The sequence below is a fragment of the Clavelina lepadiformis genome, chromosome 8 (assembly GCF_947623445.1).
Source record: "Clavelina lepadiformis chromosome 8, kaClaLepa1.1, whole genome shotgun sequence".
NCBI classification, from domain to species: domain Eukaryota; kingdom Metazoa; phylum Chordata; class Ascidiacea; order Aplousobranchia; family Clavelinidae; genus Clavelina; species Clavelina lepadiformis.
Genome location: NC_135247.1, coordinates 2421161 through 2439045, shown reverse-complemented (window position 1 = coordinate 2439045; position 17885 = coordinate 2421161). Strand labels below are relative to the sequence as shown.

The window sequence follows — 17885 nt, the reverse complement described above, 5'->3', positions numbered from 1 at the left end:
AACAGAAATACCAGTGAACCCAGTTAACCGTGCATACGACCTTAGTTAATTATTATCAAAGAGGCTTGTGCTGGTAAAACGAAGCCAACACTTCTTTAAGCACAACTATATGGATACGCGCGATACTAGTCATACTGGTAAGGCAGTTTGATACAGAATTTTGGTTTTTGAAAGTTTCATTTTAACGGGAGGCTTTCATTTTTCTTTTGTGTTTTTAGAAGCCAGGTCTAAACAAATAGAGAATGTCTACTGTAAGTAAAAATAAGCTATTAACTCTCTATGACAAGTGTGTCAGGACAGTCTCCAAAGCGATGTTTAAATGCTTAATCAAGGAAACTAGCCTGTTACCGTACGGCGTACGACTTGCTACTTCAGTTCGCATTCCGGTTGCCGCAAGCAATTGTATTGGACGTAATGCGGACTTTCATATTCGCTTTGGACAATGGTCACACTTGTACTTGCCTTCGGATGAATAACATAAATTGTAGTTACTGTTTCAGCGGGTCGACATTCTGGTGGAAAAGGAGCCATAGACCAGATTATCAGTTTTTTAAAAAACCGAACAAGAGACAAAAACGGCAGTGTCATGTATTTGATTTGTCAAAACATTGCACTTACATTGCTATAGCGATTTGTACGGATGATACCATTTCACCATCATTCTTAATGAAAGAATCATTCCCGTTAACTGAAAGAATGAGGCTGTGGTTAGTAAGTTTCGTAGTGGACGCCTTTCTTTTACGCAATGGCGTTATCAGTCAGTCGACGATTTCGGTCAACCCATCCAACCAAAAGCCCGTGAAGATGCTCTATGAAGCAGTTGCTTCCAAACACTGCCGACAAAAGCATCATCGATTAGAGACACTGGATTTAACGAATAGTAGGAAGCTCTCTCATGTCACCAGGACAGCAGTAGCTGTTTTAAAGCAGGCAATTAAACAGTCGTCAGGCAATAAGAAAAACCAAATTTTTGTAATGAATAAAGGTACGGATTAACTACTGAAGTAAGTAATTCTACTTTTCGTTACTCCAAATTTAAAATAACGAAAAATTTTTTTAGAACCAAAACCTAACATAAAGCTTGGGCTTGCTATGCTCAACTTCAGGCGCAATTGGTACCGGGACGCATTGCTCAAAGTTCTACGAAAGTGTTACGTGAACGGTTTCAGGGTGAATCTTGCCTCAGTAAGGTGCAGAAAATACATGTATACTAATTGCATTCTCTTTGATATGTTGTGTACGATAACAGTAAATATTATTCTTTATATGGTTTCATTAACACCCATTATTTGAATACAGGTTTTTCATGGTTTGTTCAAGTGAAATCGATAAAGTCTTGCAGAAATTACCAAATCCAGAAGCCATTCGCAAATTGAAATTTTGCTACTAGGCTACCATCCGTCTTGCTTTTTCGAGACACTCGACGGCTTATCCCGTCTAGTAGGACTGGAAGAATTGTATTTTTGCTCGTGTTGTCTTGACCAAAGCCAATTAATTATCTTTGGCTGAAGTAGGTCTATAGTCTACTCTATACCGTGAAATCTTTAACTAATCTATATGTCTTGCATTTTCTAAACTTCATCCTATTTTGCAGACCTGTTTCACATTGGAAGACCTATTAGTACGTTTGCCTATTATTAAGACAGTGGAAAAAGACCGCTTCCACATGATAACGCCAACAATAATAAAGATGATACGTTTTCCAGACTCCTAAACTTGATTTGGAGTTCGACAATATAATCATTGCAGATCAGAAATCAGAAAAATCTACCACATCTGATCAACATGGCCCGTTCTGAAACTAAAGCCTGCAAAACTTGTTTGACAAGCAGGTTAACATGCATGTTAGAAACAATTGCGATGATCACTGCAATGCGACCGAAAACCAAGCCTTGCACTCGGCAAATAAAAGTGAGCCTTTGCCGTGACACGTCAGATCAAAGTGTACAACTGCGGTATAAAAAAAATCGAAAGCTCTTGTCACAATTTGAAACTACACTTTTGGTGTCCCTTCGATTTCCTCTCAACCTCTATCTGTATAAACTTTATTCAATGGTAAAAACTCGCATTAAAAATGACAATATTCCATCTTCCTGGTTAGAACTTTGGATTGCAAGGTGTCCAGCAACCTACCGTACCGTATTAATTTCTTGACTAATTTTTATTATAAATTACTGTCTTTGTTTTATCACAATACACGTGGAGTTCTTATAGCACTTTGCACTGCAAAAATCGTTAAAAAGTCGCAATAACAAAAATGCGATGAACAAAAAGGAATAAAAGCGCCTATGGCCCAATGCTCTCCACTAAATACGCTTGTCGGCTAGTGGATGGGCCTGGCTTGAAGTCTATACACCAGGTAGAATATCAATGGATATGTTCCAGGGTTGGCATAATATGGGTTACGTTAATCTTTTCGGTGGAGTCCGTCTTATGAAAATGATAAAGGAAAGAAAGAGATATAGCATGGCGGTAATCTTCCAGTACGAGCTTCTGATAGTACGAGATTCATATAATGTGAAAACTGGGATTATCGTTGATGAGGAGTTTGAAAACTGGTGTTACGGCAAACGCAAATTCAAACGTTTATTTTCGATAATTAATGTACAACATGACAAAATATTTTCGTGCTTTCTTTGACGTACTTACTAATGCAGATGCTCTGAAGAAGTTTTTGCAATAAATTCATGGTTATCTACATTTAGTCTATCGTGGTTATGAAGGCGTGAAAGCTTTTCTGATCTTTTCAGTTTTTATAATCGCCGTACTAGCAACTACAACAGCTGTCACTTTCCAGTTTCGACTACAACCCAGCAAAGGGAACAATGCGTGATAAGTAATTAAAGTTCTATTTGTACTAACACGCGCATTATTCTACAAACCGGTTTACCACAAATAAAGAACCAACAAACTATGACTGTGGCAGTATCATTAAAAGGTATTGTCAGCGATCACGACCGTATTTAAAAGACAAAGTAGTACCGAGAGCGACTCCCAGTAGTATTTAATAATATTCCATTCCATGTTTGGAAAATCACCCAGTTGCTAATTGTTCAGATTGCATCCCGGATAATTCCAGCAACAAGTTACATATATACAGTAGATGCATTGACAGCGGCAGAATTAAAATTAGGCTAGACGCAGAATACAGCAAATGGTTACGCTGTAACATGAACTAGTAGTGCATATGAACAGTAGACAGTTTTTAATACTATGCGATAACGCAGGTTCAACCAACAGGAAAACACTCAAGAACGCTGCTTAAATGAATCTGTTAAATATTGCACAATGCCGGCGATATTAGGACCTAGCAAAGTTGGTCATAAAAAGCTTGAATAAAAACAATCAAACTCCCGATTTTAAACATAGTTGCAATCATGGATACCAACACCAGGGGGTGGACAGTATCGTGGCAGTTTTTCAGTAGCGATGTCGGTACCGAATTACGTATTTTAAGAAATTCTTGTCAGTCCCGGTGCTCGGTACATTTAAGTGCTAATTCAAGTTTTGAAGAGATTTTTTTTCAAAGGTTCATTTTAAATAAACCTTAATACTACTTTTTATGTTGGCTGTTTTTGTATCTACAAATCTTTAATAGGGTTGCAAGGAGTGAAGTCAAGTCAAGTAAGTTTTGAGCTGTAGAGGGACCACAATAGAGGTAAATTTCAGCAAGATCCAGCAATTTGCTCACAGTACCAACAAAGTATCGAACTACCATTTAAAAACAGTATTGAATACCGGTACTGTTTACCGACGGTACTTTTAAAACACCGACTGCCCACCTCTTCCAACACCACTCCAAAATTTAAACTTGTTCTAATTCAAATTAAAAGTAGTGGCAAAAATTCTGTAAGAAATACTAAATGAAAACAAGGAAAAGCCATTTCAAGTGTAGTATTTCCATAGAAGAAACATGATGAGAGATGTTACAAACATTCCTCCGAAAAGTATCAATTTATCTTGGGTCGTCCTCTTCTCAATTAACCTCATGACAGTGTTAGAGAGTCCAAGAGTATTGGCAATATTCAGCATTCTCGTTTTTACGCCCTGGAAGAAACACATACGTTTAGGTATGTGTTTGAATAGGTGAAAAACTTAAAGATCATTTACGCACTTCATTTTATCTCAATAAAGAAACTTTATTTTTGAATAAGCAGCATTAATTGGAAATTATGTATCAAATAACTAAAATTGCCTTAATCAGAAGCTTCTCTAGTTGCACACATGCTTCATATACTGATGATGCAGATTAAGTGAAATATATAAATCTAGATCCAACATAAATGAGTCGACAGACCTACGAATTACCTCTACTGCTGCAGGATTTATTTTGTAAGCAAAATATGACAATTGCATCATTCCACAAATGTGAGTTTTTAAATTTTTACCGGGTTTGATTTTAAAATCCAAGTGCAGAAAATAAATAGCAGCTGATTTTGGTATCTTCATACTTGTAGTAAAAGAAGAAAAAACAGAGTAAAATTGAGAACAACCTTCTGCGTCCATAATCAGACTGAGGCCGTCTTTTACCATGAGCAAAAATGTTTTAAAATAAATTGCTATTAATTTTAACTGCTGGCAGACAGACAGACCTACTGACTTTGAAAAATTGTTTTTTTTTTATGGAAAACTCTGTTACTTTCTTAGTGTTACATCTTACTTCAAAACCAATGTGTGACAATGAAGTTTTTTCATTTTAGTGTTAAAATCTGTTTTAAACATTACATATCAAGCAACAAAAAATACCAATTTAAGGGAAAAATATGCTGAACAGGAATGCAAGTAAAGAATTGATGGACAAGAAAAACCTGGTATAGATATATGGTATAAAGCGTGCAAGATGATGCCAATTACATTGGTACAAACGGTGGATGGTATGTATAACTACCAAAAGAAGTTATTTTTTGCTGAATGTGGATATATCTCTTTTAACACGCTATTTCTTTGCAATTTTTTAGCCGTAGAGTGAAAGGCAAAAAATACACAAACACGAGTAATGTTGACACACAAAGTACTTAAAAGTGTGTGTACTCGCCTTCAGCATGCCACGTTGAGAACGAAGATTGTCTAACACACTTGAACCATGACTGATGATGTCATCAAGGCCTGAAGTATGCAGAAAAATGACGTAAAAATATCAAACATACAAGCTATGCTGTTAGATCAATTTTCACTTTAGATTAACGAATAACTGCACAAACCTTTATGCGCATTTGATAGGCCTGTATGGTGGTTCATATCAGAATTAATTTCAATGGTTGTATTTTCTTCGTCCTAAATAACAATTTCACTACTGTATTACTCTTGACGTTATTTCTATGAACTCAACAGCATATTTGTAACTACACAACAGAATTCGACTTACATTAGTTTTAAACGAAGTCCTCAACAACAAATCTCGTTCCTTTCTCTGCTGATCACGAACACTCTGTCGATGCTGGAACTGCCTCAGTGCACTTTGAATGTGTTGGACATCGTAACGTACTTGATCGACCCGCCTTTAATAATCAAGTTAATTTCGATTTTGTTGTCATAAAATTATCCACATTCAATTTTGAGTTTAAACGTTGTTGCTATCTTTTAAAGGGCGAGGTAAGCGTAGGATTTCATCAAAAATTTGTAAAATACAAATGCGTTTAAGATAAACTGTTGCAAAATCTAAATTTTCAATCAAGCTCCTAAACATGTGAATAGTGTCTTACATCCGAGCATTTTGCCTTCGAGAAGGTGGTTCCTTATTTACAAGAACTTCAAGTCGGTCACAGTTCCCATTGATTTGTTCCAGTTGACTGTGAACGGCATTCTCTATAGCTGGAAGCGTTTAAAATTCAATAGTTTTATTTGATTTTTGTCAGAGATAATAACTCACTTAGGCCTATAAAATATATAACCAATGCATTTAACTTTCCCGGTGCCTCACTAAAGAACTGATGAATTGGTGTTTTGTGTCAACGTAAAATGAATTAATCAGTTTGCAAAATACCAACAACATCCATGCCAATTATCAAAATCCTATACTTCAGTTTAAGCGAATGGAACTTAGACTAACTGCCCAATATAAACAATAATGGAAATACAGCAGACGCATTGTTAAAATTTTGAGAAGTTCAACAAAGGAAATACTGATAATTTCACTCATAAATTCATTTTCAACGCAAAAATGCAACTTAAAAGTGATGAATATAAACAATTCCTCGATGATTAAGTTTGTTCGAAGTAAAAGTTAGCTTCTCAGGCAGAATATTTTCTAAAACATTGTTCAGATTTCAAGTTGTTTAAGTTGAAGGCATTCAAGTTTAAAAGATTCGAAATATGTTAAATAACCACTTATCTTTAAAAAAGACAAAAAGAATAATTAATAGGTTAAATACTACAAACATACCTACCTACCAGTATAATATTGAAGCTCAAAGCTAGAAGATTTTTTAAGCTACGTATCATTTTCTGACAATATATTTGGCCATTAATGTTTAGCAATTACACCACGTCACATGCAATATCTGGCAACTTTTTGATAAAACTTTGGTATTTGGTGCTGTTACGAATAGATTCGGGGTTCATTCAAGTTGACCTTTATGAAATTTGGATTTGCACGAACCTAAATAATCGTTCTCGCGACACATCCTTAGTATATATGATAACTTCAGGTTAGGCTAAGATTTAAGAAAATATACTCTAGATTCATGTTTTGCTGGACATTACTGGGCTTTACAATGGCTCAAAAATGACATTTTATACAAATTTATTTTATAATTCAACTTCACAAACTTCAAGCCATTGATTAAAGACAAGATTTAACAAATGCATGTCGTGGCCTAATTACCAAAAGCTTCATGTCCAGTGGCAGTTTCTAGTCGACCCAGATTTCTTTGGACATCACTGATCATTCTGTCGAGGATTAACAAGAAATAAAAATTAATAATGATCAACATTGCCTTTTGAATTTTTGAAAACTAAATTCGCATGATTTGAAATAGTTCTATATTTGAAACAATTATTATGATATGTATGATCATTTTTTGCATTAAATTCATATTTCGCATGCATATTACCCAGACGGTAAAGTATAGCACTTTACAGGCATGCAGAGTTAAAAAGTTTGTTGCGATGTCACGCACTGAAGACTCAAATCTCTGTTTACTTATTACAAATTAGCATTCAAACAACAAAATTTGTCAGAATTGTCTGTAACTATAGACAAAAATATGAAGAAAATCAGCATGAATGTGCCACACTTTCCACTGTGGTTGTAAATCAATTTGGCAAAACTGCACAAATGTGAGAACACAAACCTTGACGTGAGCATTTTTATTTATAATGCCATAGTAAAGATGGAAATGGGCTTTGAATCGGGCAAATATCAGTGTAAAAATAAAGTAATAAAAACAATAATAATAGTAACATATGTACGTAAATCAGCAATCTTACCGATTAGTTTGGTGATACAACGTTTCCATTCTTCTAATACCTTTTCAATTTAATTTTAGGTAAATAATCAAGACTAAGTTCTGTAGTTTAGATGCAACACAACCAGTGAATTAACAATTTCAATATAATCTTAAAGACTTACACTACAAATTGAATGCCAGAAAAAGCTACCAGATGCCCCCAATGAGCAATGGGATAACTTTGATGGCAAGTTCAACTTGGCTGTTACATTTTGCTTCTACTTAAGTTATAATTAACCAATGCTTGTGCAAAACGGTTAACACTATATTTTAATGATCTATCAAACATGTCAATGCAATATATTTTACTTTTCAAAATTTAAAGGTTATGTTACAATAAACATTTTACACGAAAGCATAATTTCCAATCCAAGTACTTTCATGTAACAATAAACTGAAAAAGCAAGGAAAAAGTTGGTGTGCAAAACTGCAAATTAAGGCCTTTCTGCTGGAGATTTACAGCAAAAAACCAAACAAAATTTTTAGGACTGTGGATTTTGGCATATATATATAAATTTTTGACGTACATACATATTTTTTAATACAAGAGTCTAATGCAGTTGGCCGAGTCAGGATATTGAACACTTCGTCCTGAATTTCTATTAATTCCTGAGAACTCTGCAATTCCTTCTGACAAGATAAGAGTTGTGATTGGAAGCCTATAGGCCTAAATACGGTTGACTGCTGAGGAAAAAGGCTATAGGCCTAGTTGGTTGTAAGTTTAAGCTTATTTATAAATTATTATAGGTATTTGTTTGACTGTTGAGTATAAGCTTTACAGTTTACGCTGTTATTATGAAGACGTTATCCAAACTTTCAACTTTACTTTTCTATTTGGCTCAATGGTCGATATGCCAGTGCTTAACATTCAATATTCTAACTGTGCTATATGTCATATTGGTTCAAGTCAGAAAGTCCGTACAGATTCCGTCTTTTACCTACCCCCGATATATACAATATTCTGGTATTCAAGGTGCTGGCACAATCAAAATTAAATTTATAACATCAGATTTTGACACTACCCGGCTGCCAAATTTTTCCAAGGTATTGTGACGTAGAACTTAGCATAACTCAGCATAAATTTTCCGGCCAAAAACCTTGGAAATTGTAAAACAAGGAAAACTTACAAGGTTAACAACTTAACTTACAAACAAGAAAACAATATGTACAAACTCATCGGAAATACAAGGTATTTGATTAGAAAACTTGCACTGAGTCATGCCGCATTTTTATGTCACAATGCCCGAAACAAATAGTCAGACAAAAACTAAGTACCTATAGCGGACGTATCAAAAGCGCTGACTAATTTCAAGCGTCCACAACAGCGGTGAATTAGCCAAAATGTGGCTGATTACTTTTTCAAAAGAAAATTGAAAGCGCAGTTCAATTAATCTAGTAATAATAATTCAGGAATTTTATTTCAATGTGTAGCGAATTCATCAGTGCCTGGCAGACGGAATGGGTATGAAAGATGCATATTAAAGAATATTCTAATAAGTTGTTAAACCGTTCCTTATCCACGACTGACACTAACTTTATTTTACTGGCAAACGAACATATGCCCAAGTACAGACAATCATCAGAAGAAGAGACTTCTCTAAAGAGCGTCTGCTTACTTCACTGCCTGAACAACAACAGACACGAAATGCGAATTGTGAAACAGAAAAAAAACAAGGCTTTAAGCAAATAAAAGTGATGTCCTGCTTCTTTCTAGCGGACAGGGAGACAAACGTTACAGACATCTTATTGTAAAGATTTTCAAAAATCATAATAATTATATAGTTATAGTTAGATACGACGTGGGAAGAGTAGAAGTCCACTTTAAGTATCACAAAGTTAAAAAATTATGTTTCCTACGCTAGTTACGTTGTTTGCAACTTTATGGTATTTATAATTATTTATATAATTACAATAAAATAGCAACATTTTTATTGGTTGCTTGCGCTTGTTCGAAATGGCGTCTCCGTTTTATTGATCTTTCGGGTTTCAAAAGTACCGAGTTCGATTCTCAACTTTGCTGCCTGTGTTTTCATTTCCAGATGAACGTGAATGACACAACTTACGGTAGATGCCCATGTAGGCCTACAGCAGTGCGGTAGTCTCACGTTGAGGAACACGGCAAAGTGGCGCTAAAATACAAGTGACCGTGGCGATGCTGCCATAAATTCATTAAACTTAAAAGTGCTTATTTGTTTTAAAAAGTGCTTCAACCAGGTGATGCTACCTTGTTGCTCGAACCGCGGTTAGCGTTGTAGCGGTTGGGCACGCCTGCCGCTTGATGACATCCAATAAGTTGTAGCCGACTCACACCTCAATAGTTATTATCAATAATCGAGTATATACACTAATAAGCTGCGTATAGACTTTGCGTTTGTGGTAGCACTGGCAAGCGAGACGCTATACACCGTCGAGCAAATTCCGATCCATTCACATTTTGATTATTTTCTATGGAGTATTATTATATAAAATCAGCCAAGAGAGAAACTTTTTACTTATTTTGTATTTTACTGTACGAAGGTCAAATTTCAAGACGTTTTTTGATCAATCAAATACTGGTTTTAAACTCAGTGAAAGTTTTATCAAGAAAGGGAATCTCCTTTGTCAAGTTGTGGAGAATTTCTTGAGAGAAACTTGGTTTATACAAGCACAGACTCCTATTTTTCGCTTTACCAACGTATTTTTGACAATTAAACCATTAGACATAATGCTTATTAATAAAAAATTGAAATGTCATCTGCAACAAGAATAAGCCTTTGCTGTTTTTATCAACAGTCCTTTTTCAATAAGGAACACTCAAACAGCACACATAGAAAAAAGTTGTACAAAACGTTTAAATTATATAAATAAGCGCCCGCGCATTATAAAAAATATACAATCAACTGGCAAGTTCATTCGCATCTCCAATCCTCTTTTCCGGGACCGGATTATGGTGCATGATTCTCGATGCAGGGTGTAAGAAGATGACGACATCTTCGACATCATTTGCACGTGTGTTCTTCGTAAGGAGTGACGCACTGTTCGCACTCGACGTGGCAGCACCATTCGAAAACGCATCTGCAACTTTCTATTCGAGTTTTCTGTGCTGTGTTATAGCCGCGACCACAGCATAATAAGTCGCAACCGTCCACACCGCTAGATGTCGCGTTGCACAACCTCCCCTTCGTGCCTTCGATTCCAAGTCGTGGATTTTTATTACAGAAGTTAAGAGATTTGTTAAAGAAAACGAGATCTGTTTCTTGCGGCGGTGGAAATTCCTGAAATCTTTGACAAAAAATTTGGAATAAAATGTTTTCAATCAAAATCATTCGCTACAATAACGAGAATCATTTAAAAGACTTTATAACAAATAGTACAGAGTCTGCACTGCCGAGTGATTCATCGGCACTAACAAACAGAAGTAAAGCTCACTTTGGAACCAGGGAAGCGACGATACCTCTTGCCTCTTGATGGTGCTTCACCTTCATCTCAGACGCGTCGAGATACATCCTCTTCAACTTCTTTCCAACTTCGTTGAAATCTGGAAGAGCCCACCAACATGTTCGCAGCTCACAGCTTCCAGATAAGCCATGGCACTTGCATTTAAGCTGCATTTTGTCGCGCAAAACCTACGATGAGCATAAATTGATTAGATTCTTGCTACAACGCTTGTTGTGAAAATATTTAAAACTCAGAAAGGTATGTACAGTAACGTTATAGAAAAGCTCCACGATATAAATCGCGTAATGTATTAAGGGCTTGAGGAAACTTAATCAGCGCGAGCTGTTTGGCAAAGGTGGTGGTGGTGGTAAACGCACACGCAGCTAAAAACCGTATTTATATTTCGCCATTTTATTGTTTTTCAAGGAAATGCGGTACTTTAATTTGGTTAAATTGCGTCATTTTATAGGACACGCTTTTTGCATATTCTCGTTTCTCTGATCAATAGCGGAAGTAGACGATAAAAATTTGATGGATATTAGCCTGCATGATGTGACGTTATAGATGGACAAAGTCACTCGCTTGGTCAAATCATGTTTATGTTCAATCAGCGGTCTAGCCGTTCCGCTATTCACGCGGTATTAAATTTCCTTTTATATCACCACCCCCGAATATCTTAGTCATCGAAAAAAACATAATTGGGCAGGTGAGCTAGCGAGATTGCACTTATGTTAAAGTGATATTTACGGTCGCATTGGTGTGGGTTAAATCAGCATCCGAAATACGCAGGTGCAAACAGCTATTTAGATTAAAATCATAGCGTTTTTATGAGCCAATAAAGGTATATTATGACGTACCATCCTTCCTGCTTTGTTGTTATGGCGATTCATAATTGCACGTCCGTCGTTGCCTTGGTCTCGGGCGTCCGCGAATTCGCGGGAGACTTGAATCCCGAACTCCACATCTTCATTGCAACCTCTCCATCGCCAATTTCCTTTTTCAACTGTGGTGAAGAAATGTTTTAAGCAAAGCTTTGAACAGAAAAAGCCACACGTTTCAATTCTACAGAACGATATTGAAGTTTTTTGACGTAATCCTAAGTTTTTTCGGTAGGCGCCTATATATGAGTATTTTCCAGAAAATGTTGTTGCTTACTTTTTTAAGTCGAAAAAAAAAAACTGAAAACAGCGATATTTATAAATAACCTCTTGATCTTTTGTCGCATCCGCAAGACGTCAACGAACCTTCTGCGCATGCGCGAGCAACAGCGTGGGCGACCCCGGCTGCTGCGATCGAATGAACGAAGGCCGCTTCCGGCGATGCTTTGATAAGAAAAAACACATTTGAAAATTTATTATTTTGTCAAGGGTTTTCAATTTCTTTCAAGGTTTGTTTTCTTGTTGATTTGCTGTAGGTCGGGTTTATTATTAAGGAAAAGACTCTATCGGTAGTCACAGATTTCACGCGTAGTTTAGATAAGCATCTCACCTGTTTCGAGTACAGGACCAAACACACCTTTCTTTCTGTTTGGCCGAGAACGTCGTAGTGGTAGAGTGCTGCAATTCCACCTTTTTTAAAAAAGACAATCTTGAATAATGCCGAAAAGTAAACAAAAAAAGAAACAAATTTGACCAAGACAGATATTTTACAGCAAATACATCCTCAAAAAAGCGTTTTTTTTGCATTAGTTGAAACTTGACCAAAATTGTAAAATTTAAAAAAATTTATAATATGCTCCATATTTTACAATTACAATTTGAAACCACATTTGCAAAACGAGCAAATCTTATTCCTCCTACGTTTCACCTTCCAAACAACTTGGTCAACAACTACTGCGTGGCCTTCATTTTAGCATTTCATTTAGCATTGGAGTCTGTTATAGCATTGCGGCTACAAAGTTGATACTGGCTGAACCGTGTTAACTCAGTACAACCAATATATAAGCTTAGTACAATAACAAGGCAGAAAATTGGATGAAGCTCCAGGGTTAGTTTTACCTCTGAATTTCTCTACACAAGCTATTGCAAGCATCAGTGCGCTTCATCAGATCTATTAAGGAATACTTGCGAAAGCTTGTGTAGAGAATTTAGTATTACGCCTGTAATATTTGGCTATCGACGTTCACAAATCTTATGCTGTAGCCAACACTTCATTGCTTTAAGTTTTTTTTGGTGAAATTACTTCACAATCTTTAATTTTTCTTCATGGACTGTGATGTTTAAGACTCTGCTGATATTTTGTTAGTGTCATTACGAAGAAACTTTACAAAAAGATTTTCATCTTCAAAAATATAGGCGAGCTTATTTTAAGCTTTTTCACGGTTTGAAATCTTTTTGACGATTTTTAAAATAGAATATCAACCTAATTCCAATCACATCTTGAGCAAGGTTTCATTCTCGTTTATACTTCACTTCCGCTTTTACAAAATAAACGTTGCCGAAAGAAGCGGAAACTGTCGTGTGTTACTAAAACAATAAATAACATGAAAAACAACATGAAAAAAATAAACAAACCTGCGGTTTTTTAGCTGATACTTGCACTGGTCAATTCCGAGCTTAATTCCACGGGCAATGCTTGGCATTAGCTCAATATTGTGTGAACAATACCTGTGTTGCTTTGAGACTAAACCGGGAATACTGTTACAAGTTATTGACTTGACATTCAGCACGCCATCTGGCGGTACCATGGCCAGGGACCTATAAAACGAAAATTTAAAGTTCAATTCAGACTGAAAAGTTTATTTTGGTTAAACAAAACTATTGAACAAATTAGATTAAGGTAAATTTACAAAAAGGTGTTTTATCAGAAAATTTAAACTGATATTATTGCATAAGTTACTACTTTTTTCAACTATCAAGCATTAGCATTTGATTGTATTGTACGAAAGCTATATATGCAAGTAATATAGCAGAAAAGGAGGTGTTAAAATGGATAAGGAGTTTTCATCGCAACACAAAAGATTTTAACATACGTCAAAATTAAATTTATGTCGTTAGAAATAAAGAAAGTTCAGCACCAAAAAGGAAAATGGACGCTACAACCACAAAAAAAGGATTAGATTGCTTACAACGTCATGCTATGTAGGTTGTTAAGGCAGCACCTAGCGGCACGACTTACTCGTTTGAGGAATGAGCTTGGAGCAAATGCATGATTGCCCTGAAACAGAACGTTTAGGGTAAAAAATCTTTTTAAACAAAAACTGCTTTGTTCCGGCAAGTATAAAAGCGAAATTGTTTTTATTTGCCCAGAGGTGCTAACCACAACGTAACCTGATATAAGAAGTAATAGCACGATATAACCGGGAAGTAAAATTGCCCTGTACTCGGGATGCGTTCATGAAAAGTGTGGCTGTAAGCTGATAAGTGAGTTTGAGTGTAATTTTGCTGAAAACGTTTTAAAATTACTTGACTTGTTCAATAGTCTACAGTTGAGAAAACTGAATTCTTTCCAATAAACATTTTTCAACGCAAAAGTCATCCCCGGCGATTCTGTCACTTTAACAAAGTCAGTTGTGACCCACACATAGCAATGTTACGTCATAAATAACTAATTCAGTATTTCAATAAAGTGTCTGCAATTATGACGAGACGCTTTCAAGACAAACGCTCATTGTTGGTGAATGTCGATATAAAATGCCATAAACGAGCGGACGTCAGACGATTCTCACGATACTGATATCAAAATGAATGAGCTTATCGCCGCTTCTTCTGGCTTTCCCTCAATAAAAATGTCCCATCCGCAAAATGAAGATAAATGGAGCGCACCTCGCCCAGGGACGCGCTAAACTTCACAACTACGTGTGTGTCTGTTGCCTTTGAGACAATAAACTCACAATAATAGATCCTTGTTAAAACAGTCAAGCTGTGCTGATCACGTGACGTTGGCGGCAAATGACACTTTCGTTTGAAAATTCTTTGCAGTGTGCTAACGAGTTTATTTACACGGAACAGTTGCTAAGCCGGCAAGGTTCATCGCAAGCTTACACAACATCTTTTCAAAGAGAAGAGATGCATTAATCAGGGTTATGTGATTTCAATGTCAAGGCAAATGTCTTGTTGTTGCCGGGGTCAAATTGTGAGAAAAACGAACATTTAAACGCGAGACTCACCACAATTGTACGTGTACCTAACGTTTGCAAACTTTAGCTAGATTTATCCGAAATTTACAAACTGTACTTTGGACAAAATGAAGCTCTATGCCACTTTAAACAGTTACATTAGCACCAACGTCATTTTAAAGGCATTCGATGTATAGTAATTCGTGGTAAATGTACAACAAAGTTCTTAGGAATTACAAGCGTGGTTCCGCCAATTAAACAAACGATATGTGTTCGTAAGCCAGGCTAACAAAGTAGCGTGCAATTAGGCTTTTCTTTTTAGGTTTAGTCGAGTGAAAAACGAGCGTATTTCAGTAGGCTGTTTTTAATAAGTAAATATCTAATTCGGCGACTCCTGGCACTTAAGATATCTGGCGTAATTACACGTTCTCCTGCAGAAATAAAGGCATTTAAAGCGAAACACATTATGTCGGCCCGTGACCTGACAATAGCAGTCTACGGTAAATTATTTTGCCCGTCTAAATAGATATACCGTACCGCATACCGTGGTGCTGACCAGGCTGGCGGAAGTCGTGAACGAAAATCATGCAAAGTTTCTTTAATGAGATTTACCAAATTTGAGGTTGTCAAGTAATAAAAATAAACTAAAGCAACATACGCTATAGCCAGGTGAAATAGGATTACGTAAACAATCTTTATTATGACATCATAATTTGTCTATTGTGACACAATCACGTAAAACGAGACGTTCTTGTGTAGATTAACATGAAAAGAAACATAAAAAAACAATCGCGCGTTTCATGACAAAGCTTTTCATGTAATTTCAACGAAATATCACGTAGGTGTGCATAAACGTGACACGTGACGTAGGAATCAAATCGCTTTTTGTTGAAATTCTATTTTTACAGCGGGTTCGAGATTTAATTAAACAAACTTCGGTCAACACCTCTTGCTGTAAAGACAGCTGCAACTCCGTACAGTCGTAGGTTGCCAATAGAAGGTCAAATTTACCCACAGATTTTTCTTTTTTAACGGTAATAAAAATACATGATTTTGCAAATATCCTGGATTTAAAGACGATACTTGTAAAATACTAAAAAAACGTGGTTACGTAATGGACAACGTTTACAATTATAACAACAGCAATGTAAAGCACATTTAAGAGTATAGTGGCATAAACAGTAAATTAATACGTAATAAGTATATTGTAATTATGACGTAAAATGCTTACCACCAACGAGGTGCTCCGGAACGGGCTTCGATGTTATATGACGTCACGATGAAAAAAACCAATAATGAAAAAAGCGCTCGAGCAGCGCACGTGGCCTTTACCGAGTAGATCATTGGTTGAGACTGGTCTTCAATAATCCAATTAACAAAATCCCTCAAACGCTTGCTAATGCGCTATGGACGAAGCTAATTTGCAACTGAAAAACTTCCTTAGTCGTGTGCCGGATAAAAGTTGAGAACTTGAATCTTTACGCTCTTCGCTCAGCGTGCTTTAAGACTTTTGGTCTTCGGGGTCGTTTCGAAATGCACGTTTTCTTGCAACAGTTGTTGGCTGTTATTGCCTCATATAAAGGTGGCAACAGTGGAATTTTCTTGTTAAAAATCTCGCCTGTGAAGTGCGAAGATGAACTGGTTATTTTCAAAAGCTCGGCTTTTAAACGAAACAGACAAGCATGTATCGAAAGCTTTGGCTACGTCTTATTCTACTTTTCTCATATTTTGGCCCTATATATACATAGATCCGCGCGAAGTTATAAACCCTACGTCGTAATTGCTTGTTATACGCTAATTAGACCGCGAAATTATGCCTTTTAAGATGTTCACCATATTTCATCCATCGCCCTGAAACATCTGCCTATCTCGGGCTAAAATCTAACTAAATTTCTGAGCCGGGCATTTAACGCGCCTTCAAATGCGACGTCGGAAAATGATTCAGTTTCACCTTGACTTGATGAGAGTGTTTGCTGAATACTTTACCCTGCACTCAATTTCTATCGATTTTAAGTTGAATATCGCCTCAAACTGGCCTATACCTTATGCAAAGCAACTAAGCCTGTACTATACGTTTCCGGCCAATTAGGTATAGTTACTTGAAGCCAATCTTAACCGGGCCGGCGTTTTTCATCTATCCCGCGTAATGCCTTCGGTAATTGGGTTAAACTGAAACTCATACACGTCTGTGGCAATGTCATGTTTAACCGATCAACCTGCTTATATTTGCGAGTGATTTTTTTCTTTTAAGCCGCAAATAATTGCGAAAAGGCTAAAGCAAAGCAAGCGGGCTTTACTTTTTCTACCAAATACGTTTTCATAAGCGTCACACGACTCTTTTATATAAAACGGACTTGTCCGCTTCTTTTTATCTTGGTTGTCAATTTCAATATATTTTCATTCCTTTGATATATACCACGCTTAGGCATCGAGATAGTTTCGTCACTATCAGGGTGTGTGACATCACAATAAAATGGCGTTTTAGAGCACAGAGACGGCCAATCACTTAGTTATGATGTAATCCTTCCAATTAGGGCTTAATGAACGCATATTTTGCTAAAACGCCTTTTTGTTTATTTATTTTTGACGTAACAATACGTTAACGAAGATATGATTGTGACGAAGCAAAAGTCTCAATGCTATGTGATGTTATTGATAACAAGAGATAAGATAGTGGAGAAAGTCCTGTTTGGGAAATTGTCGTTACGTCAAGAAATAGAACACCTTAAAAAATTGCCGAAACGACCCAAATCGTCCGCGGAAATTGACAATAATTTTCTTATAAACATCACACAAGCGTGTCTTAACGAATACCCAAGGCTTTGAATTAACTTTGAACTTGGCCGAAATTCTTTGATTTATGTCAGCAGCGAACGTGCCAGTTGAGAAATTATCGTCGCCTCGTTCATTGTAATTTCAGATTATTATTTTGCTTTATTATTGGACAAAGGTAATTTGAAAGG

The 17885-nt window shown here is 36.3% G+C and overlaps 2 protein-coding genes across 3 annotated transcripts; both read right to left on the bottom strand.

The window, feature by feature from the left end:
- Nucleotides 1–2832: 2832 nt before the first annotated feature.
- On the bottom strand, nucleotides 2833–8242 carry LOC143469493 (Golgi SNAP receptor complex member 2-like). The gene is made up of 7 exons (XM_076967206.1): nucleotides 7429–8242; nucleotides 6824–6888; nucleotides 5703–5811; nucleotides 5366–5498; nucleotides 5202–5274; nucleotides 5036–5106; nucleotides 2833–4047 (listed from the first exon to the last, which is right to left on the bottom strand). The coding sequence occupies exons 1-7, from the start codon at nucleotides 7455–7457 to the stop codon at nucleotides 3886–3888; spliced, it is 642 nt and encodes a 213-aa protein (XP_076823321.1). The 5' UTR covers nucleotides 7458–8242; the 3' UTR covers nucleotides 2833–3885.
- Nucleotides 8243–9955: 1713 nt separating this feature from the next.
- On the bottom strand, nucleotides 9956–16602 carry LOC143468947 (protein Wnt-3a-like). 2 transcript variants are annotated; one of them, XM_076966434.1, is made up of 8 exons: nucleotides 16154–16602; nucleotides 13983–14021; nucleotides 13379–13561; nucleotides 12354–12433; nucleotides 12071–12187; nucleotides 11723–11868; nucleotides 10857–11053; nucleotides 9956–10709 (listed from the first exon to the last, which is right to left on the bottom strand). In XM_076966434.1, exons 1-8 carry the CDS (start codon nucleotides 16264–16266, stop codon nucleotides 10427–10429), a joined length of 1158 nt encoding a protein of 385 aa, XP_076822549.1. In that variant the 5' UTR covers nucleotides 16267–16602; the 3' UTR covers nucleotides 9956–10426. The 2 variants fall into 2 exon arrangements, with proteins under 2 accessions (XP_076822549.1, XP_076822550.1); XM_076966435.1 differs by lacking the exon at nucleotides 13983–14021 and having other exon boundaries at nucleotides 16154–16597.
- Nucleotides 16603–17885: the final 1283 nt, after the last annotated feature.